At 40.5% G+C, this 23,396-nt stretch overlaps 1 protein-coding gene across 1 annotated transcript; it reads right to left on the bottom strand.

Annotated features, from left to right (window-relative positions):
• Nucleotides 1–1,187: 1,187 nt before the first annotated feature.
• On the bottom strand, nt 1,188–23,170 carry dhx36 (DEAH (Asp-Glu-Ala-His) box polypeptide 36). Its single transcript, XM_071495684.1, has 26 exons — nt 22,613–23,170; nt 21,134–21,291; nt 20,837–20,950; nt 20,470–20,680; nt 19,788–19,826; nt 19,408–19,578; nt 19,185–19,264; nt 16,000–16,074; nt 14,565–14,731; nt 14,388–14,469; nt 14,159–14,299; nt 13,085–13,190; nt 10,485–10,572; nt 9,596–9,651; nt 9,402–9,466; nt 8,704–8,847; nt 8,189–8,306; nt 7,031–7,129; nt 5,951–6,124; nt 5,703–5,789; nt 5,529–5,612; nt 5,278–5,377; nt 5,010–5,100; nt 3,529–3,649; nt 1,907–2,059; nt 1,188–1,821 (listed from the first exon to the last, which is right to left on the bottom strand). The coding sequence occupies exons 1-26, from the start codon at nt 22,865–22,867 to the stop codon at nt 1,585–1,587; spliced, it is 3,216 nt and encodes a 1,071-aa protein (XP_071351785.1). The 5' UTR covers nt 22,868–23,170; the 3' UTR covers nt 1,188–1,584.
• Nucleotides 23,171–23,396: the final 226 nt, after the last annotated feature.

Raw genomic sequence — 23,396 nt, 5'->3', positions numbered from 1 at the left:
GGACAATATAAAGAATTACAGTCATCTAGGAAGTATATAATGTCATGTCATCCATGTGGCTAAGCAGAAGGGCCAAGTGTCTGTTTTCCACCTTGCTGTTTGTCACCAGTTAATGTCACTTTGATGAATCACGACTCTACCCTTGTGTCACAAATACCATTATTCTCTCCATCCACTCGATGGTTTGGACAGCCTGAAATATCACTGACACTTGATGCCAGCTAGAGGTGTATATATAAATACCCCCCTTAGGATTTATATCTGTGATGTTACAAAGGCAAGATGAAATTAATTTGTGTGCTGATGGTAAGAGACGAGCAGCACCCCCTGGCCCTGCTTTTAATTTGATTGTCCACTGTGAGTCATCTTTTTAGTGTTGCCATGTCCAGCTAAAGGAAATGAATGGCTTGGTCAGATTCTGGTGATAACACCATATATCAAGCCCACTGCTCTGTGTATGACAGTAGTGGGCAGGGCATCCTGCAGGAAGGACATGAGTATCTAGACTCTGAAGAGAGCAGACGAAGCTTTGCATTTGCACTCAGGGAAAATTAGCTATGTGATTAGCTATGCATGAATTGATCTTTATTTCAATCACTTTCTGTACTTGTAACTATTGTAAATCATCTGTGTACATGTAAATATGTAAAAACAGTCTGAATTGTAACATGTTTTCCAAAATACAGATTTATATTGCAGAACTTATTTAGTCAACCTCATGTTTTAATCAGCCACTATTAATAAAATCTTAATTGCTCGGGGCCTGTCATGTATTCGTTATCGTCAATACGACATCTCTTTTCCCTGAGGACTCCTGCTAGATAGAACTACTCCACTTGGATTCCTCCAGTAACATTTGGAACAATAAATTAACCATGTGTTCTCTGGACATCCAGTGAAGGTTAATCAGAAATGTGCATAAACCCTCTGGCCAGTAGCACTTTCTCAGATATTTATGAGATATCGGCTGCTGCTGAGGTTTAACAGCTATGCAGGTGTTCATTCCCACCAAATGTTACCCAGGTGATTTTAATGATCCAAAGCTCAAAATAAATGGTGTTCTCTCGTCATCCAGCAGATAACGGTCTCCCATCAAAAAGTCAGCAATATTTCAGGGTAATGATTATCTCTGTGTTTTTAAATTCCTAAATGTTAGCCTAGTAAGGTAGATCAAGCTATGTGAGGCGTTTTATGGTGCATCTTTTCTTTATTGCGCAGTCCATTCAGTGACATTGCTTCAAAATAAGAGTTTATCCAAACCAGAGGTGTACAAAGTGAAGAATAAACAAAAACAATTACTGAGTGTTTTTGAACATAGATTGGTCCTTGCCAAACAGTGACCAAATAGGCAAAAAAGAGAAAAAACAACTAATAATGGGAGTCATTCAAGTGCATAACATTTTCCAGTGCTGTTGGATCCTGTGTTTGGCCTTCAGGAGCACCCAAGAAGCACTACAATTTTCACCAAGCAGCACCATCAAGGTGGCCAGCTGGCTATCATAAATATCCCATCTAACCTGTGTGTCCAAGGATGCATTCAGTCATTTTTCCTCTTTTCATCGCCAGCCAAAACCCTGGCCGCTTCTAATCATCCTCGTCATCATCATCCTCGTCATTGAAATAGATGCGTTGTCCCCTCGGGGCAGACGCCCACGTTCTGCCATAGCCTTTAGTGCTGCCTACAGGCTTCTCCTGGGTGGTGATTAGGTCTATGATGGCTGTGATGACAGCACAGTCTTTGGACTGACGGTTTTGCCAGTCCACGGGAGCCGGGTTACGGATTTTATCCTCCAGTAGAGAATCCAGCTCTTTCTTTAAACTCTGTGGCAAAGAAAGGAAACAGAAGTTAGTAAACTTATCTCATCACGAGTTGGTTTGTGTGTGTGTGCGTGTCTCTTTCGCTTACCTTGACAAGCTGAGCGATACGTGCCGGGGATCTGAAGACGATCCACTGGTCCACTGCGATGGTCTCCTGGCCCTCATCTTTCTGGATGGTGATGTCTCCTCCGAAAAACAGCAGTGAGAACGGGGACACTTCGGTGCAATCATACAGGAAGATCTGAGGGCACACAGAGAGATGTCGCTAACGCACAAGGACAGGAGTATTACGACAAACACGCTAACACACTCAGTGACAGAGAGCTGCATCATTATGACACACCGTGCCCAGCAGCTATTCTGTGGTGTGGGCTCAAAGTGTCCCATTAGTGAAGAGTGGCTGTGTGAGTTTGAAATGTGTTTCAGTGCCTCCAGTGTTAGGAGAGATGTCATCTTGCCCTGTCTGTGAATATCACTAATGTGTTACATTCTTTTCCATCTGTTTTCCTCCCCGTGCTAAATTGTAATATATTTGACTTTTTATACGCAAAATGAAAAACAGCAGTTTTGCTTTTATATGAATGCCATAGAAAATAAATATTTCATACAAATTAATGAAAAAACTGAATACTGCAGACAGAAAATAGAGGTGATACTTCATGTAATGGACTGATCTGTATGCAGACACTGAGAAACTGCTAAGCTTTAAGGTCAAAAGTTACAGAGACTACAGAAGCAGCAGACTGAGGTCAAACAAAACCTATTACAGCTTTGAAGGTAACACGCGAAAGTGTTGAAAATTAGCGTCAGAGAGAGGTAGAGAAAGTTAGAGGGAGCGGATAGGAGACAAGGCAAAAAAAAAAAAGAAGCGAGGAGAGAGCAGGGACAACTGCATTTGCCCCATGAATGTGTAATGTAATGGACCAGCAGGGGCAAGTGCGTCAGAGGAGATAAAGTTTAACGTCATCACTCACTTTCTTTCCTTCTACAGTGCTGATCCTCTGCTTCCTTCTCTTTCTCAGTAAACAAATGACCTTGACTATCTGGCACTCTCAGAATACCTTATTTTTATTATAGACACAAATGCAGTGCCTTGTGCACAAACCACTTACAGACTACAAGGAAAAAAAAAACATTTAATAGTGGCAATAATGATTGTGAAATCCAGCAAAACACTTTTCTTCCTAAAGACGAAGGCAGGAAAGAGAGAGACAAAGGCACAGGCAGCAATCAGAGAGGACATGAAAGGTGTTTTTCTGCCGAATAGTAACATTCACAAAGAGAGACAGCACAGAAAGAACAAAGACAGATAGATGGAAGGGATGGGAAAATGGGAGTGTGAAGAGCGGCAAAAAAAGAAAAGAAAAAAGAGAATGACAGAAAAAGGACAGGAGTGAGGGCAGCAGTCAGCGAGCCGCATTGACCGTTTTGTTCCCCCCCACCACCACATCTTACATTGTGTCTGGAAGCTTTGAAGCACAAGAGCCTTTGAGAGAGAGTTGAAAGGCAGCATTTTAATCAAATATTAATTCAGTGTAAAGCTGGCGTAGCACCACTCCTAACCTTTAACCACTGGTCCTTCTTTCCACTCACATGCCCCCTTCAGGGGGACACATACATAATTAAGAAGACACGCAGCAACACACAATATTCATACAAAGTGTGTAAAATACAGCATAAAGCGCTCCCCTGTCCACCTCGTCTACTCACGCTGCTCGTTCTCATCTTGAGGTGGTAGATCAGCCAGGTGTAGTTGAACTCCGTCTCTTCAGCATTGACGGATTTCGGGTGGATACACACCTTTCCATCAGTCTGGGTATACACCTTGACCCTGGGGAAGATAACAAGTTGGCTAGAGATATTAGGGTGTCTAGGTGTTTGAGTTAAGTGTACTGGTAAGAGTCAAATGGGTAACACTTGTAGGCACTTCAAGCAATGTTTTGTCACAGATGGTTTTGATTTCCCCTTCACACTCGAGTCAGCGACAGTTTGGGTTGAAGACTTATAGTCTGAGTTGCCGAGTTAGACAGAAGTGATCTTACCAGCCTTCTGCAGCCTGCTCCTCATCTCTGCTTGAGGCTAGTGGTTTGTAGACGTTATTAGCACAACACACTGTACAGTCAAGCGAACTGAGTCAAATGTGGGCGATACAGGTGTCAAGTTTTGAGAAAAAAGCATAGTGTTGAGCAAAAAAAGACCATAATTATGTTTCTGTTGCATTAATTTTATATTTTGTAAACTGTCAATTATGAGACCACGAACGTGGAGTACTCTTTCAGGATGTTTCAATGATGTATGGAGATTTTGTACCTGCCTATTATGTGTGTGTATATATACGTGTGTGTGAGCACATATGGCTGCTCCAAGTGTGTGAAAATGCATCATTACCAGAATATTTTTTTTAATCAACCAGAAAGTAGTTCCAGAAACATGACTTCAAATGCCTTTGGTATGATGCACAAAGAATCTCCTGCCATTTTGGCACAGAGGGTACCAGAGAGAAATTGTGCTGCAGTTGGCAAATCATCTCTAACATGAAAGTAAAGCTGTGTTCCAAACTCCTGTGTGTCAGCCAGACAAAGCTGACTGCATGGCTGCAGGCAACAAGCTGCTTGTACCAGACAGTAGTCTGATGTAGCAGCAAAAAACAAACAAAAAGTGCTTCATTGAGCAATGAATTCATTAAATATTGCAGAGCTGTAGTGCGGACGCCACTACTGGCTTGGCATCACGATTTTTTTGAATTACTTATGCAGGGGAAATGACCCTGGCAATTTCACTGTGCAACTGGGTCTAAAGCTGTCACTGAGACAGACAAACACAACTGACAGCCCTACTGTGAGACAGTGTGTCTGTCTCCCTCTTGCATGCATCTGTCTTTTGAACACAGGTCACAGCCGTTGCCTATGACAGCTGCCTGAGGGCAGTTTTATGATGACTGCATTGATCTTCAGCTGCAAAGGTTCCTCTGTTTTTGAGTTTTCCTAAGTCCCAAGTCTCTGCACAGCCCCAGGTGATCGTCACAGGACCCTTATAGACCTATTACCTGAGACGTCTGATGAGATATTGCAGTTTGAAGCCCATTTCTCTGCTTACAGATCAATAAGACTGATTGCACACTTCTCTCTTGTACTGTGCAGCCCTTTCCTGTCTGTCATTGCTCATCTCCCTCTTTGAATTGACAGACTCACCCCGGCCTCTTTTTGCTGTGAGATGGTCTGATCATGGCCACCTTAGGGTACAGACCGGCTACAATCACTGCTTTGATTAACTTCTCATTGTCTGAGGAAGGAAATGAGAGTTAGAGAAAGAACAAATGAGTAGTGCTACATTTATATGTCACATCTCATATTATTAAATGTATTACATGTTATTACTGCTCCACAGCCTGGTTTTAAGATTCAAAAGAATTAATATTATCTGACTGCTGATTTGCAACCAAAAAACTTGTCTTGTTACCTGAGTTGACATTAGATTTGGGGTCTCTGGGGTCCTTGCTGCTGACAAAGCCTGCATGCATTAGATGCTCAGCAAACTGACCCTTCATGTTGTGCAGCATCTGAATGATAAAAGGATAAATTACCTCAAAAAAAAGGCTGCATGTCTTTAACTGCCCAGACTCAAAATATAATCAAAGGCTATCCTTGGTTTTATTTTCAAGGCACTTGAGTGTAGACCTCAGCCTAACACTCACAACCAGCCTGGCTCACCTGGAGTGTATTGGCAGACAGGAAGTTGTCCCAGCAGTACTCCCTCTCATACCTGGCACCACGCTTTTTCGCTTCCTCCCACCCCTGGCCAATCAATGGATGACAGATTAAGACAAGATCCGTTCATACAGAAGACAGAGATGACAGAAAATTGACAGAGATTGGTTGGTTTACCTGGAAGGCATTGACAATAGTGAGGTGGTCACTCTTGGAGTTTCTAGACAGGGCTTTTCTCCTCATGTCTGCCATCTTCTCTTTACCCTGAGAGAGGGAGAGTCACATTAAAGACAAATTCTTTAAAGGCTTACTTTGCAATGATAAAAGTCAAAAGTTAGGGTGCAGCATTGTGTTGAGGTGTGTGTGTGTGTGTGTGTGTGTCGCTGCCAACAAAAGCTTTCATGGCTGTGCACTCAGTGCCCTACCAGGGGTATGAAGAAAGGGTCTTTGAAGCTGAGTGAAGCAGCAATGGTGAGTATGGGGTCGAGGCAGCCCAGCAGAGCTCCAAACAGGATGAGTTTGCCAATGTGAGGCTCCACAGGCAGACGAGCCAGGTGGAAACCCAGCGCTGTCAGATTCTCTGAATGGTCGAGGGCATTCTAACACATAACAGTGTCACAAAAACCCAAACAAATGCACACATTTAGTCATCTTCAGCAACAACACTTGATGTTGTCTAAACATAACCACAAGAAAGGGAATGGATATCCCAATATTCAAAAGGCACCACTTTGCTAAAGTGCGAAATACTTAAAAGCCTTTATTAAAATAGCAACAGGTTAATAAAGGCAAGGTTCCCCCAGAGGACCAGCGTACAATTAGTGTGCTCTGGTGTTGCTTTTTAACAAGTTTTTATGTTAATTAAGTCTTCTGAAAGCTTTCAAGAGCAACTGCTGAGTTGTGTTACTGTCAAATCCAAGTACTGCTTCCTTAAATGTGTTTTAACCTTGTTAGCATGAAATATCACTCATTACTCATTATCTTCTGAACCCATGTAATAAGCGCTAATTTTTCTCCAAAGTGTATTTTTTTCCCCCATCTCCCTCCTCCACAGAAGGATAAGCTACAAAATAACATCCTTGGAACTAGCAGATTTCTAGATAATGCTTCTAGACAGGAGACCTTGAAACCACAAGCTCAGGTCAAGGAGTAGTCTGCTACTCTTTTCCAAATAGCTATTGTACTCTTGTTGCTGGCATTATAAATTTTAGTTAAAAACATTTAATAAATGCTGAAACAATTTGTCAATTAATTAATTAGATGATCAGCAGAAAAATAATAGTCAATGAATCGGTTTGTCCAATCACTAGTCCAAACCAAAAAATGATCAATTTTAGGTTAGACAGTTTATTTGAAGACATTAATGCAGGTTTCATATAGCAAATGATTAACCGAGGTAGTAATTGACAGACTAGTGGGTCATGAAAACAAGTTGCAGCCTTATAATTATCTTTTGTTCCTAACATATCTTTAAAATGTTTTGAAAAATCTTTATTCTGTCTTACCAGATCCATGAGGTTCTTGATGGCTAGACTGACAGCCTTTTCAGTGGGAGGGTCCAAGGCTTTGTCCAGGAATCGAGCTATAGACCCGAGCTTCAGTATCTGTTCAGCACACATCACATCACAAACTGATAAGCAAAAGCATGTTATAATTCATACTTTAAATCCCCTTATTTTTCCCTCATGGACAAGGGAAGGGAATTACTATCTATTTGTGGCATAGATATGGCAAGGTCTACTGTAATTAGCTTTGTGTATGTTTTCTTCCAACAAGCATACTGTGCGAGACATGGTTTGCTCATATTGCTGTTTACAAGATATATGTGACAAGTGACATGTGAGTTCTTGGCTGAACAGAGAACAATTGTACCAAGATCTGAATATATGTATATCCACACTCTCTAAATGTGTCTCCACATCAAAAAGTGATTTCTAAATGCACCAAACATCTACCTATATCAAAGTGAAGAGTAAGGAAGTGAACACGTTTCTATGTCTGACGAATAGAGTGGTGTTGAAGTGTTTATGCTTTTCAGAGTCTGCTCAGGGTTAGCATGTTGTCAGTTTTTCTCTCACTTTAAGGACAGTGTAATGCATTAGTCCGCCTCTCACCCACTAGCTTCAAAAACCACACTACACACATACTCAAATATATCCAACTGAACTAGTGGAAGACACACACTCAAGCGCATATCCAATAAAGCCACTGGTGAGAACAATCATTGCAAACACTAGATCTGAGTGAACTTTGGCTTAATGTTCCATTAGCATGGGTTGAAATATGTCTGAGTGGAGTATGAGGATTTAAAAAGAGAAGCAAAATAGGAGGAAAAAAACTGTAGGCAACCAAAGAAGAAAGCAAGTGTTCATGTAAGAGAACGAGGTTGAGAGGAGGAGCGTTTACGTTGTCTGCAAAGAAAGAGAGAAAGAGCTGGAGAGCAAGGAGCATGAGTCAGCCCAGGATGTTCATCCCTTGTTCTCATTAGGCAGGAGAGGCTGTAATTCAACAAAAGACCAAAAACAGCAGCACTGTCCTCACCCACCCCTCCTGCACTCACAAAACTCATTCACAGCAATCTTGTCCTCGTCTCAACTCCCAAGCCAACACCTATTTGTATCTCCACGTCAGTCTGTCTCACTCTTTCTCTCCACATACACAACCTTGATCTGCAGGCAGAGCTCCTCCAATGGTGTCCTCATAATTTCAGGTAATTGATAGGCATCCAGCAGGCTAGCCCTCAGACCATTGTACAAGTGATAGCACTTCCCTGGACAGACCCTGGAGATAAGTAGAGAAGAAGAGAGTTTGAGAGAGAAAAGGTTATGTGTTATATCAGTTCTGTGACAAGGGCTTAATTTAAAATCAATGGGATGAAACTGCACACAGTAAGCAGTTCCTGATAATTGGGCCTTGCTCCACTTTGATGTCAGAGCAGAACAGAACAAGCGTCTCGAGTCACAGACTGGAAACAACTTGGGAGTGACTACACTCAGCCTTTCTCTGTGTTTACAGATGGGAAGGGAGGAAGGAGTGGGCTGATGGGGGAGACTGCCGGAGAGCTTAGATGACAAATAGAAGGAAAAATAATCCTCCCAGATTAGTATCACGTACCCAGAAGCACTAATATGCAGCATGCCCTCATTATAAAAATATCTGTAGACTAACACAGACACACCTGCCGGCACGTCCTTTTCTCTGTTTGGCATTGGCCAGGCTGACCCACTCGGCTGTCATAGTGCTGATGTTGTTGTTGGTGTCGAAGTTGGTCTCCTTAATCTTCCCTCCGTCTATCACATACACAACATCATCTATGGTGATGCTGTGAGGAGGAGTGGAGAGAGGTAGGAAAAAGGGGATGGAATAAAAACCAAATTAGAAAAAAAAACACTTCAAAGGAGTCTGTCAAGAATGCTTAGCTAATCTCTCTCACTCTCTCTCTCTCTCTCTCTCTCACACACACACACACACAGAAGTAAAAATAAAATGTAGCCCTTTGGTAGGTTCAGCGTCTATATTTAGTGGAGGGATGTGAGGCGAGTGCAGACGGCTTCTTAATTTGCTCAGTTTGTGTGTGTGTGTGAGGCCCATGTGAATACATTAACAAACTGCCTGTCATAGACTGTGTGTTCCATCCAAGCCAATACAACAGTATTCATAATCAATCCAAGAAATGCATGCTAATTAGCAACAAATCATCTGTTTCCATTAGGGACTGGGACCTACTACATTACACTTCCACACAAAAATACACACTTTGTCTACTAAATGCGACAAAGTGTCATCACTTATTCATAAACTGCTAAAAATACATTTTTGAAAGGAGTAAGTACAAAGGCTGGACAAGCCAAACAACACACACACCCTCACACTTACCTGGTCTCAGCTATATTGGTAGCAATCACAATCTTTCTGACTCCAGGAGGAGGCCTTTTGAACACCTGAGACGAGTGAGGGAGAAATCTGAGATTGAACTTTTCAGACACTGAGAAACAGAATAAAGCAGGACAATCGGCAGAGACAGACACAGTCAGAGAAACAGACAAAGAGAGAAGCAGAAGAATGCTGACCTGCGTCTGATTAACGGTGGGCATGAGGGAGTGCAAAGGGATGATAACGAACCGCTCTGAAATGCAACGGGACACAAAGGAAAAACTCAAACAAAGCACCATTTGCAAACATCAGATACGTGCTGGTGCGTGTCTAAAAATATAACCTTGAATATCCTGGTAAACATTAAGAATACAGACATTCACAACCATTACTTATTCATCTTTGGAAACAAATATTATCATATAGTTATTTAATACTTCTCTTTGACATGGTATTTAATGAATCTAAAAAATAATAAAATAAAACACATTTACTTCATCTCTGCATAGAAAATGCTGTTACATTACATGTGAAGGTTGCCTTTGTAACAGTGGAGAAATCAGAGGTCAGCTAATCAACATGTGCTGAAATGAAATGGCTGTGATTGCTCAGAGTTTACCTATGTTTATGATTTGATACACCACAGCAATCACTCCAAACAGAAAGCATCAGAACTGCACCTAATCAAATCTAAAGAATTGTGGGAGGCAATCTCATAATCACGGCTGTTGTTAAATTAAAGAGCCCTAGAAGTAGTGTGAGCGTGGGTTTAGGCCAGAGCTCACCTCAAACCAAACACTTATGATTCATTAAAAAAAATAAATTCAATTAATCTAAATATTCCCTGCAGTCAGTTTTCAGACATATAAAAATGCCCTGCTTGAAATAAGAATTTTAAGTATTGATTAGTCTGTACAGCATTTTCTTGATTAATCAATTATATAAAAAAAACAATTCAGTTTGCTTATTTTGATAGATCAACAATCCAAAACCTGAAGATACTCAGTTTACTATCATATATGACAAACACATACACCTATACACACATGTCACTTACTCTGTAGGTGTGTGTTACTGTGTGTGTACCTGATCGGAACATCTGTTGAGCCATGAGCAGGTCATTGAGAGTGCTGATGTTGTCCCAGCCAGGTAGGAACACCAAGATTGCTCCTTCCTGTCAGACAACGACATGACACAACACTTAGCAGCTGAAAGTCACACAAAACCCAGCAGGGCTTCGACAGAAAAAGGAAACAACAAGAAACAAACTGAAACCAACAGCCATTAGCTGGAGAAAACATGTGAGCCAAGTGAACAAGGTGCCCGTGTCCCCAGAGGAGCTGAGCCGAGGCAGATAGAGATGACTTGCCCTGAGCTCCCAACCTCCACATTCAGGGACACAATAGTCCCTGACACTCACTGCCAACATCATTATGACAACACACATCTTTCTGCTGCAGGGCATCCTCTGCTTCACATCACCACAGGGACAGACTTGATTCTCTCAAAGCAGCAAAAAACAGAAAACCAATCAGTCACTTGGGGAATAAAGACACATAAATGCAAGCTGAAAACATGCAGAAAACAACAGCAGGATAACAGGGTAATAGAGTTGGTGGTGCTCCAGTGTGAGCAAATCTCTGCACATTCGGCTGTCTGACAATAGCTGACCACTTAACATACAGTTGGTGTCAGACCCTCAGCCATAAAAACATCACATACAGTGATGCTACAGTGGTAAAAGGTTTGATAGAAATATAAACTACTCACTCGGTTTATGACACACACATGCAGATCAGACTGTACTAAGCAGTCCAGAGCAGCCTCTAAAGACAATACTGTATACACCACGATGAAACGTTCTGAGATTTGTCTTCACTGTTTTTACAGCTTAAATAAGGACTAAAGTCTATTAACAGTTTAAGAAGCTCTAAACTTCTGGAACCTGAGGAAAATCCAATTTTTACATCATCATCAATGGGGAACGGTTTCAAGAAATGCTATTATGCTACACCACATCAAAGACCTAAATTTAAACAAAAACGATTCTCAGGATAATATTAAGCTGGTAAAAAAAATAACCCAGTCTTTAAAAAGGACTCTGCTATTTATTTTCCTTAGAGAGATGAGGAAAGACATTAAAAGTACCCCCTGGGGCCTGAGCACCCCAGCCTTTTAATTAAAGCTAATTATTATTACCAGTGCTCATTCACTGGCACCCACATAGGACTGTATATGTGTGTGTTAATGTCTATGCCTGTGCATGTGTGAAAGAGCGAGAAGCATCAGAGGGATGCAGGCAGTGTGCCTAGTCACAACCTGACAGAAACACATGTTCACACACATGCAGCACAGACAGAGGCTCTGTTTAATTCCAACTAGAAATCAAGCACCAGCACAGTAAGCTCTGTCATGTTGGTCTACTATTTAGCATGTACATACACCAAACCACCCACATACACACGCACACACATAGTTGCACCCAGCAGGCGTTCATTACTGCCTCCATGTCAACCCCCTAGGTGTCTAATCACATACCCCTGCAACATAATTAACCAATCATCACAGTCGAAAGCCTGGCAGACCAGCCCCTATCCTCAGTTCAGAACGACGTCATGGCAGATCAGCCGGTTCCCTCTGAGCCATTTGATAATGCCACGGCAAATCAGCTGGTTGACTGGCTCAGGGTGGCCGTGACTGATAGAGATACAGCCTCATGTGGAAAAGGATAATTATTCTGTCTCTCTGAGTTAGTCACTCCTCATTCGGGGCCTGTCTCTTTGTTCTGCTCCTCTCTCCTATATACGTTTTTCACAGACATAGCAATAAACTAACATAAATACATTAGACTAGTTCCTCTTCACTAGAAAAACTGTAGGGCAGGTGACAACAAGTTATCCTCACCCTCATTATTCTCCTCTTAAAAGCAACTACAGAAACAGCTGAAAAATACAAGAAACATGCTGCAAACGCATATTTACCCAAGAAACTGAAATAGTGACTATTTTTTCAAATCTTTTGCTTTGATGGATTCTCTCCAAATTTCTGCACTCACAACTTCTTATGTGGATACAGTTGGGTTATGTGTTACTCAGTATACTGGAAAAGTAAAACATTTACAAAAATAGAGTACTTTTATCTGACTAAGTTGACATTATACTCCACATGATCAATGTCTGAACTGTGCATTCAAAAGGCACTGAAAAAAATAGGAAAACTGGCAAGAACTGGAAAGAGAAAAAAGGAAATTAACGTGCATTGGGAGAGCATCTGTTCAATCACTCATTAGCACAGATCTGCTGCCAGGATTTGTTTTCTTTCATCTGATCTAATATTGCTCTGTGTTTGGAAGCTAGTCCTGCTGTTCCTTCCATCTGCTCCACCTTGGAATATACGGTTCTTCTCTCCTTTTATTATTAACTTTTATTTGATCTGAAAACAACTTCCACTGGGACCACTGTTCTGTCTGCCTCTCCAAGATTGAAATTTTGGGAGATTCATAAGTCTGAAAACATCTACAAGTTTCAGGGACACAAGCACTCCAGGCTTTTAGACTGCTCAGACACATAGCAGGCTACCTGGAATCCAGGTTTCAGCTCTGAATGCAAATGTACTTCATTAAAAGTCAATTTTCACACACCAGAACTTTGCCTGCCCTGAAACCAGTCACCTAAGGTTAAACTCACCTCCTCATTGAGCACAATATGGCGGATCAGTGACAGGATCAGCTCCAGGTCAATCTTGTCATCATTGTCCAACATCTCCAGTGTCGCAATGGTGTTCTCAGAGTATCTGCAAAACATAAGGCATAAACAATAAATAAACTTTGTGAAGTTTTTTCTTAAATACATCGTCCGTGTTTCCTGGCTCTTCTGCTGAGGTCTGAACTGCTACAAATTATTTTGTAACAGACATGAAAGTTTCCAAATATAGAAACTCTCCTCTCTGGGCATTGCCTTCAATGTGAGACTGACAGGTCATTAATGAGCTTGTTGATGTCTGTGTAGGACCATCATGGTCAAAGATATTTATATGTCATGGGCATTTCAGCCAATACCAAACAAAATGAGTGGGTTCTGTTGTAAAAATTTTTGCATGTGAAGCCTAATAAGCTGGTGTCATTTTCTAGGTACTCAGCGTATAGCACAAACTTTCCATTTGATTATATGCTGTGTTGAATGTATCAAAGTGTATTTTAATCAGAATTGTTTTTTTGTTTTTAGAATTTTTTTAGATTACAAGTTTGCAGTTGCGAGGCAGGTTCACAAAAAAAATTATGAACTTATCCTTAAGCCATTTCTTACATTTGCTAACTTCACTTATGCCTGAATTGTACTTTGGCATCAAGAACTTACTGTACCTGCATACAGCGTAGGAAGGCAGTGTAGGTGTATGCAGTGTAGGAGGCTCTATAGTTCTGCCTAGAGTTCTGCCCACTGCTGTAATAGTGTTTTCACATAGTTAGATCGTAGTGCTGCGCATTCAGGCAGTGTTGTGTTTGAATACAGTTTCTACAGGTACAGCACATCAGGAGTAATCATGTTTACATTTTCTCATGTTCACCTTCTGACACAGAGCAGTAATAACAGTGCCAAAGAACAGGGACTGCACTGCAAATAGCTGTATCGAATTAATAATAATATTTGTTCAGTGTTACCAAGAAGTACAAGACATATGGAGCTGGGAGTTATTAAATTAGAGAGTTGTTTATTTTATAACTGCTCTGCCTATTTAACTATCCTACCATTCTCACAACTCACCTGCTCTGCAGTGTACGTGCATAAGAAGGCCAGCTGTCCTTGTATTCAGCCTCTTTCTCCTCCTTCTCAGGTCTGGAGTGGCGCCCCTGCCAGAAGCCTCTCTTCCATGAGGGGCGACGGTCCTGATTCTGGGGACGATACCTGGCAGAGAGACACCAACCATCTTGTAGAAAACAAAAGGGACATAGGGGTTCTATTTGAATTTGTAGGTATAGTAGTGTTTTTCTACCTGGTCATCTCTACAATGTCCTCCAGTAGGAACTCTTCCACTGGGAATGCCAGACCAGGGATGTGGATCATTGGGCACTTGTCTAAAGAGAGTTTGACACAAGGAAAGGTGTAGATGAGAAAGAGGAAAAACCAAACAAAAAACAAAACTTTGTATGTCACATGGTGGGCTGCATACCAAAATATTTAGAAAACTTCTCTGCGTTGAGCGTGGCACTCATGAGGATGACCTTGAGATCGTCACGGAGCTTGAGTATGTCCTTCACAATAACTAGCAAAACATCTGATTGCAGGTTCCTCTCATGTATCTCATCCAACACCAGGTGACTGATACTGGACAACAATCTGACAAAAGGAAAAACTAGAATTAAGGCCTTGCGGTTGTTTGCCTCAGCCAACCAGCCAAGTTGCATGATATATGGTCACAATCTGCCCTTCCTGCGCTACAGCATTGAATAATGGCCAGAAGTGTTTTTGCAGAGCATTATGATGTTATTTCAGTTAAATTGTGTTTGTGAGTTTTGGCCAAAAATGTGTTGGGAAGTCATCACAACCTTGACCTTTAACCATCAATATCTACTCAGTTATCTACTAAGATAACAGGTTCACAAGAATGGGACGGACAACCCAAAAACATGAAAACAAACAGAGAAAACTTTTAAGTGTAATATATCAATGATCAATTTCTGACTAGTCAAGAGGCTGTATGTCCTCACTAGGCCTGAAAAATGACAGGTTTGTGCCCTGTGTATGGCTGTATGTGGTACCTCCACCGAAAAGATCATATTTTTAACTCTATTTGTCATATTGTTTCCCTTTTACATTTTGCTGCATGATTCTTGAATAAAGAAGCACAAAGGTAAATCTATTTTATTTTTTGACCCAATGAACCAAGTGCTCTTGATTAGAGGCCACACCATTTCTGCCTGAAGAGATTTTACACTAGTTTGAATTTTTTGGCAAAAAACTGTTTTTCACTTTGTGTGTGGTGCTTATCTATACAGCTGTGGTCTGTAATGATGAGTAAAAGGGGGTCTGTGGGACTGAAAAGGTTAATGCATCACCACCGTGGTGGCTGGAGACAAATGAGTCACACCTAAACTGACAAGACATGCAGACATAGCTGCAGCCCATACACACTGTCAGCTTGTAAGCCAGCTTTTATGTAAATACACCTTAATGCCAAAAAAGTTGGAGCATTTTGTCAGACAACTGTAGTCCTAAAATGACTCACTAGAGTCGTGCCAATTCTGACGGAGCATGAAGCAAGACGACAAGAAAAGCTGGCACCCTCACTTAGTCTGTGGTTTTTATGAAGACACTCAGAATGCAAGGATGCGTATGCAGGGGTGAGTCAACAGAAGCTGTGTGTGTTTGTGTGTGTGTGTGTGTGTGTCTTCATTTCTCTGCCTATGAGACTGGAGACCCATACTAATGCTTCTTCTACAGACAGCAGACTCGACCACAAATCAGTGAGGATAAAACAGAGTGACACAAAGGGAATAAGAGAGTGGAGGAAGGACATCCAGAACAGAGACACTGAGAGGAAAAGCAGGGAAGAAGAAACACTGGGAGAGGAAGTGATGAGGAAGCAGGGATTGGGGGAGACTCACGGGTCTGAGCGAAGCCACTGAAGAATAATGCCTGTAGTACAGTACAGGACCGAACCTTGTCTCCGTGGTAACCGACTAAGACACGGGGAAAAAAAGAAAAAGAAAGACTTTAAATGACACAAGACTTAGCATAAGACCAGTGTAAAGTGAAGACAAATGTTGCCAGGATGAATTTCTTTGTTCATTTGTGTGAGTTACTGTTAAAGACTCCATTGTCTTCCATATTATTTCCACTCATCTTTTTCTTTTCATAATTCCAAACATTAAACATTATTTCATAGTAGCAATATCTGCACACACAATGTCTGTACACACAAGTGCACATAAAGCTGAGATTGATGTTGCTATAAAACCTCGCTGATACAGAAAATGCTATCTAATAAGTAATATAATAGGCACGACCTTCATATCATGCTAAGTATTAGTCATTGATGAAAGATTTATCCAATGAATAACAATCATGAAATAACTTCATTTATTTTAATCCCAAAAAAAGCAGAAACTGTCTCTCTCTAATGACACATCTAAAAGAGGAATTACACTGACAATTGAACCACATCAAAAGCTTTGCTGCATAATTGATGCAAGTGTGATTTTTCCAACAGAACTTGGACTCAATTCAAGAGAAAGAACACTAATAATAATAAAATAAACAAAAAATCTTTTATGAAGCGCTTTTTGAAACAGGGTTACAAAGTATTTCATAACATCAACACATACAGTTACACAACCAAAACAATGACACAAATGAACAATGGGCCAAATTAGACTTCACTGATAAAAAGATTAGAGATTACCCATTGCAATGACACAACAGCATACACATAATACAACATACAGATAATAAATAAAAATAAAACAGAGTGATAACAGTAATCCATTTTAACATATAAACTTTGTGAATAAGTTTATTATACAATTAAAAGAAGCTACGAAAGGAAAAGCTTGCCAAGGGCCAAGATAGATTAATCTGATGAGGGGCCTCGGGGTAAACATTATTAATTCCCCGTGCTTCTCATTCTCTGTGCAATGTGTGCAGTTCTATATTGAAATATTACCTGGCAAAAGGTTTGCTGTATGGTTATGTGATTAATCACAACTTAATTTAGTAAGATACTACATGTGAACAAAATTTAGCAACTATGCTACATCACTGGGACTCTCTTCTAGACACAGCCTCCAGCACCAACCCTAAAGCTTTCACCAAACAGTGTAGCTAGGTGTTTACTCAGCACAGTACTTATCAGTGATGACTGAAACTACATCAATTCAACCAGAGTAGAAGGGATAAAAAAGAGCTACTGTGATCTATAAGGTGATGTTCTCTATCATCTCTGGCTGTTTATCACAGTTTTGAAATTTCAAGGATAGAGACAGAGAGAGAGAAAGAGAGAATATTATGAGTCATTCATTTTATTTACTCTAAACTGTTTCCTGCTTTATGTTTATTAGAACGACCCATCATTTGGCACACTATACTAGCTCCAGAGAGAACACATGTAAAGCAGTCACTGTCTGCACTGTCTAAGTTGTGTAGACAAATACACTGGCTCCCTGCAAATGTAACTGTCATTGGCAAAGACTACATTAAATGTCTTTTGGCTAATTTCTATTCAATTTGAAGCTGATTACCCACTGAGAGGCCAAGAAGAAAAGGAAAGACTGAAGAAGAGTGTACTTTTTTATATTAGTTGCTAAGAGGGGGGGCTGGTGCATCAATGAAAGTTTTAACAAAGCTTGAGGTGCAAATTGCCAGTTTATGCATGTACCCATTGAGAGACACCCATGGTCTCCCATCACTGAAAGATGATGGGAAGGCAATGGGTAGGCAATGACAGCACAGCGGTAAGAATATGGCTCAAAAAGATGCCTTTCTAAATTGGCTAGACCAAAGATTTAGAAAATGTGGAAAACTGTCTTAAATTCACAGTCTAGCACCTTGTTATCTTTTCTGTTTCTTTGACAGTCAGTAATCATTTTTCTGTCCATCCTTTTGCTTCTCATCCCAGTCTCCCTTCATACCACACCTGAACTGCCTCTTTTCCTCCCCTCTTACTGCATCTATCTCAGCTCACCATATTCCATACTCTATAGTATATAATTCACTTTAGATTGCTTCACCCTCTCATCCCCTGTAACTCTCTGCTCGCTCGGTCTGCATACCATTCAAGTGCTTTTCTCCCTAGCTTTGTGCATCTCTTCCTGTGTGTGTGCTAAGATCATCATTCCCATCTACTTATCCTCATTTCCTGTGACATTCATTCATCTCATATATTTCCCTTATCCATCTTAATTTAGCCCATCCATCTAGAAACTCCCTCTGAAAACATTCAGGTACAATAACACAATCTGGATACATAGATAGGGCGTATGGAGTTCACCTTAAAGAGGCTATTTGTAAGTTTTCTCTGCTGCCAGAAACATGGCTTCTTGCTGGGAGCGGGTGACGGTGACTTTGGCCATTGTTACGATTGTAAGACGAGACGTTATAATACGCCCTCTGAGCACTGCTACGTCTTCAAGGCAGATTGGAGGCTACAGTGATCAATATCAGAAAGTGACAAGATGGGCCGTGCCTAGCTTGTTAATGTGCTAACTTCAGTAGAAGAAAAGATGTGATAGAGACAAGAATTAACATTGCCATTGGTTTCAACTGCTGGAGTAAATGAATTAAGTTTGATGCTGACCTCGCAACTTTCTTCTAGACTGGTAAGTCAATAGCTGTTAATGCTAACATTAGCTACGTAGCATAACTTACAAATAGCTCCTTTTAAGGTATGTATGTACAAAAACAATACACATTTAGAGGTGCATCATCTTTAGATCTAAAGACCATCAGCTGAACATAATCTTCACTGGGGATACCTGGACCAAGAGAATCTAAAGGCCAAGTTAACAGCATGGCTTTAGAATGATCAGCAATGCAGGAAAGCAACATTACACCTTTTTTTAATCACCAACAAACATCTACAGAAGTTGGCAGCAATTCAGAAGTCGCGAACCAGACTGAGACAGACGCAGAGAAACAGCGACTGTGCTAGCTGAGACAACCTTACCAGCAACCCAAACAATGATGACACTATGGTTCAGTAAGTCAGACGTTACTAAACCAAATGCTGAATTCTAATTAAACATACAGTACTTTAAATTCATGCATCAACATATGTTTGTAAAGACTTCCTTACCTCTGTAGGCGGATTTGGTAACCACAAGAATTTCCATTCCCTACACTTTCTGCCCTCTCTGCTGCCACACGTTCTGCTACCTGAGAGGAGAATGCACGCACGCACGCACGCACGCACACACACGCACGCACACACGCACACACACACACATATATATATATATATAAGAGCAGCAACATATAATCTAACACAGTCAGACCTGAAAAACCAGCAAAGTACATACCGAGATGGCGCTGATGCGGCGAGGCTGCGTGCAGACCACCCGGCACATCGAGCCCATGCCTCTGTTGATATAGTCATCTAGGATGAATTGGGTGACCTGAGTGGTCTTTCCACAGCCTGTCTCCCCACTCACAACCAGGACACGGTTAGAGTTGATCAGCTCCACCAACTCCTAAGGATAGAAAGCCAGAAGCAGATGTGAGGAAGCAGACGGATAATGGGATATGTAGGAGGAAAAGGGTGATAGTCAAAGATAATTTTTTAAATTACATTTAAAAAAAAAAAAAAAGAAAGAAATTTAGCAGAATTAAGCAGAAAGGGTGTGATTCATGATGAAGAGGAGAGTATTTGTTTTAACATTGTACGTAAACAAAAACTTACCTCTTTTTTGCTATAAGATGGTAGTTTTTCCCGAAATTTCTAAAGACAAAAAAATGAGTTGAAATCAACAGTAGATGTTCCATCTTTATTACTTAGGAACGGTTACAGTTTTATCACATCCAAACATCTACATAATACTAATAAACACAGAAAAACCCAGATTCTGTCAAGCAGCTTAACAACGGTTCAGTAATTCCTCAAAATTCACTCAATGGAATAAAATTACATGACAATATTATGATTCTGTGACAGACTAATAAAACATATAACATTATTTTCCATACATAAGGAATATTTGATAATATTACTATAATTACTGAGAAACTAAACTATTGCTGAGATACTACTACTGACCATTTAGATTTGTAAATGTAAACATCTGTCGACCTGTAAATCTCTGAGAGGCCAACATAGTAATAAATTCTTGCAAACCAACTGGCATTTCTTATTAATTATCAAGACACAACTCTCTGCCCTTTATCATCTCCAATTATTGTTTTGTTGAACTGTATACTCCACTCTTCATTGCTTTAGAGGGCCCACACAAATCATCATGCAACTTTGATCATATCGTTATCTTAAAAAGAAAATATCAATTAGGATGTAAATCTTGGTTTAACCTCAAAGCCTTAAATTTTGCCACTGTGCTGCATATATCAAACTTAATAATAATTATACTCACCAGCATTTCTTTGTATTTTGGATCTGACTTCTTGCTCTGCAGATCTCTCTTTAAGTAGTCATCTAGTGAACTATCTCTGACTACTTCCTGAAATAAGAACTCCAGATCCTTGTCGTTCCTTCTCAACTGCTCTTTCTTGTCCTCCTCCTGCGGCTCTTCTTCATCCCACTGGTCAGGAGGTTCATCTTTAGCGACTGATTGAGCAAAATAACTAAACAAAAACATTATAGTGTGTAAATATCTGCAATATAGTGGTTTACCAGACAGTACTGGTTGGTCTTTGAATATGGCATGGAGCACCATTAAATATTAAACTATATTTTTGAAAAGCAAATCACGTTTCTTAGCATGCATTTGATTTGCTTACCGTTGTGATTTAAAAGCTGCTTTTTTTGGGCCTAAACTAACTTCTTCCTCCTCTTCCTCAGATTTGATCTCGATCTTCTGTTTATCTTCTTCAGGCATTTCCCCATCAAAGTAACTGCACACACAGGCCATAAACATGTTAGAATTAGAATCCTACCAGTGTCAAGTAGTCACAGCTGGAAAAATGACTGACACTCAAGGAATTTTAATCCCATCTCCCTTGACCATTTTCTTTATCGTAAGACAAAAACGATGCTGTGCAAGTCTCAAATGAAAAAACTATGCAAGCAGCTCTCACCAGTGCTTGCTTCTGTTGGCCTCAGTCTGCCAGCTGTCAGACGTAGAGGCTCTTGCGTTCCAGGCATCTCTCTCTGGACCAGGCTGGTCATTCTGGACAGAGTTCAGCAGCTTGGTAATGTGCTGCTCTCTGGCCTCATCCATCTGGACCACCGCCCGCTGCACACAGACATGGATAGATGAGTGTTCAGCCATAACTTTCCAGCATAAATTAATGTAATACCAGGGCCTTCATTTAAAGCAATATTTTTTAGTGTTTTACCAAATTTCAATTTATCCTACTGATTGGTGCGTGTGTGTATATACATATATATATATATATATATATATATATATATATATATATAAATAAAATCTCCCAGCACTTATTAAATAGATGTAGTACCTGAAACCTACATGAAGGTTTCCCACTGCACTGTAGCTTTACTAATGTCCTTCACTTGTAAGTCGCTTTGGATAAAAGTGTCTGCCAAATGAGTAAATGCAATGTACTAAAGTTTCAGGCATTCAGAAAAAGCATGTCCGTCCATCTATCTATCTTTCTATCTATCTATCTAGTGAGTCAAGAGCAAGATGTGTCAGGATCTGGGTGGTTTACTACCTGTGTACAGGATACTGCCCTTATCAGTGTTCAAAATTCTGCACATTAAGAAGACTTTGTGCTCTGAAGCATTTTCTAATTAAATTAGCCTATGCACAATGCTCTGCAGTCAACACTTAAATTCAGGGCACAGACCTATTTTCTAGCAGAAGTCAATAACACAGTGATGAAATAGCTGTCACCTTCTTTGTAACTTTTGTGTCTCTCATATTGTGCGGAAGGCCAAGATCACTGTTTCTAATAGTAGTGGAGTAAGTATTTGGATCCAATAACAGTGTCCTGGCAAAGTATTCTGTCTGACACTATTAAATTGTTTACTGATGCATTAATGTGAAAGTAGCATCTTACTGTTGCAGGAGTCACAAAATAAATTTGAGGGGTTGTGAGATGATTAATGAGAGAAGACAGAAGAAAAACAAAGGTCTGATACACAAATCTGTATTTATATTTCATGCTTTTCTATAATCTTTAATCAGTTGTGAGGACATAGATTGTGAACAGTTATCCAAATGAAATCCATGTGAGAAGTTTAGAGGAGAATGGTGCTTTATAGACATCGTAAACATGACAAGAAGCCACAATTGGACACTGATTTATAAGAAGTTACAGCCCAGAAAGGTTGGGAACAGCTGGTTTCATCTTCAACACTGTAAGTAGTAAGTGCAATATTTGCCTCTGAAAAGTAGTGGAACAGAAGTATAAAGTTACAGAAGATGCAAATACTCAAGCACAGCACAAGCAGGCCAACCTGAAAATTGTGTAGTCTTTGAGTAAATGTGCTTTGTTACTTTTCGCCCCTGCTATGAGACTGAAAATCTGCGGACAACCTGGCCTGCTCACCGCAATGTGCAAGAGCATGCACCTAAATACAATCCATACCGATCTGCGGTCAGCTTGTTTCCTCCTTACGGCTCCGTATCTTGCATACCACAGACCAATCTCACGGCCCTTTAGGTGTGGAGGAGGACGGTCCCGTTGTCCACCTCCTCCTCGGTCTTGATCAAAGTCGGAACTATGTCCTCTGGAACCACCTCTACCTCCTCCTCTCTCCCATCTTTCTCTGCTGCCATCTCTGGGCCCACGACCTCCTCTTCTGCCTCTTCTTCCACCTCCGCCGCCATATTCATAACTCATACCGCCGTCACAAACAAGCTCCGGTCGTGGCAAATATTTTTCAACCAGAAACTACGATGCTAAATGAAATTACGTTAGCAACAAGCTAACGTACCAGATTGATTTCTGGACTTGCCACTGAAGGTAAAAGTATGACGCTGCACCAATTAAAACTACTTACAGCTGATTTCTTAATATTTTCATGTACAATTTAAATTCTGGCCCAGTAACTCAGACATAAAACAGCAACACGGAGATGCTGTTGTCAAAATGTAGCAGCTAGTGAACTGCTCGCTCGTTTCTATTCGGCATGTCGCACAGCAACGACGTCAACGTCTGTCGCCTGATATTTACGTAATGCCCTATAATTGGTTGCCCGGCCCAAACCATATACACACACACACACACACACACACACACGTATTCATATTGTTAAACATAAGTAACTCAAGTGCTGTTCTTAAATACAATTCTTACTTTACTTTACTTGAGTTTTTCCATAATATACTTTACACTTCTATTCCTTTACATTTTACAAGTTTTTACATGA

Source organism: Trachinotus anak, unplaced genomic scaffold (assembly GCF_046630095.1).
Source record: "Trachinotus anak isolate AG129_WGS33_773 ecotype Australia unplaced genomic scaffold, CSIRO_AGI_Tana_v1 ptg000014l, whole genome shotgun sequence".
Lineage (NCBI taxonomy): Eukaryota > Metazoa > Chordata > Actinopteri > Carangiformes > Carangidae > Trachinotus > Trachinotus anak.
This window is presented reverse-complemented; position numbering and strand designations above follow the sequence as displayed.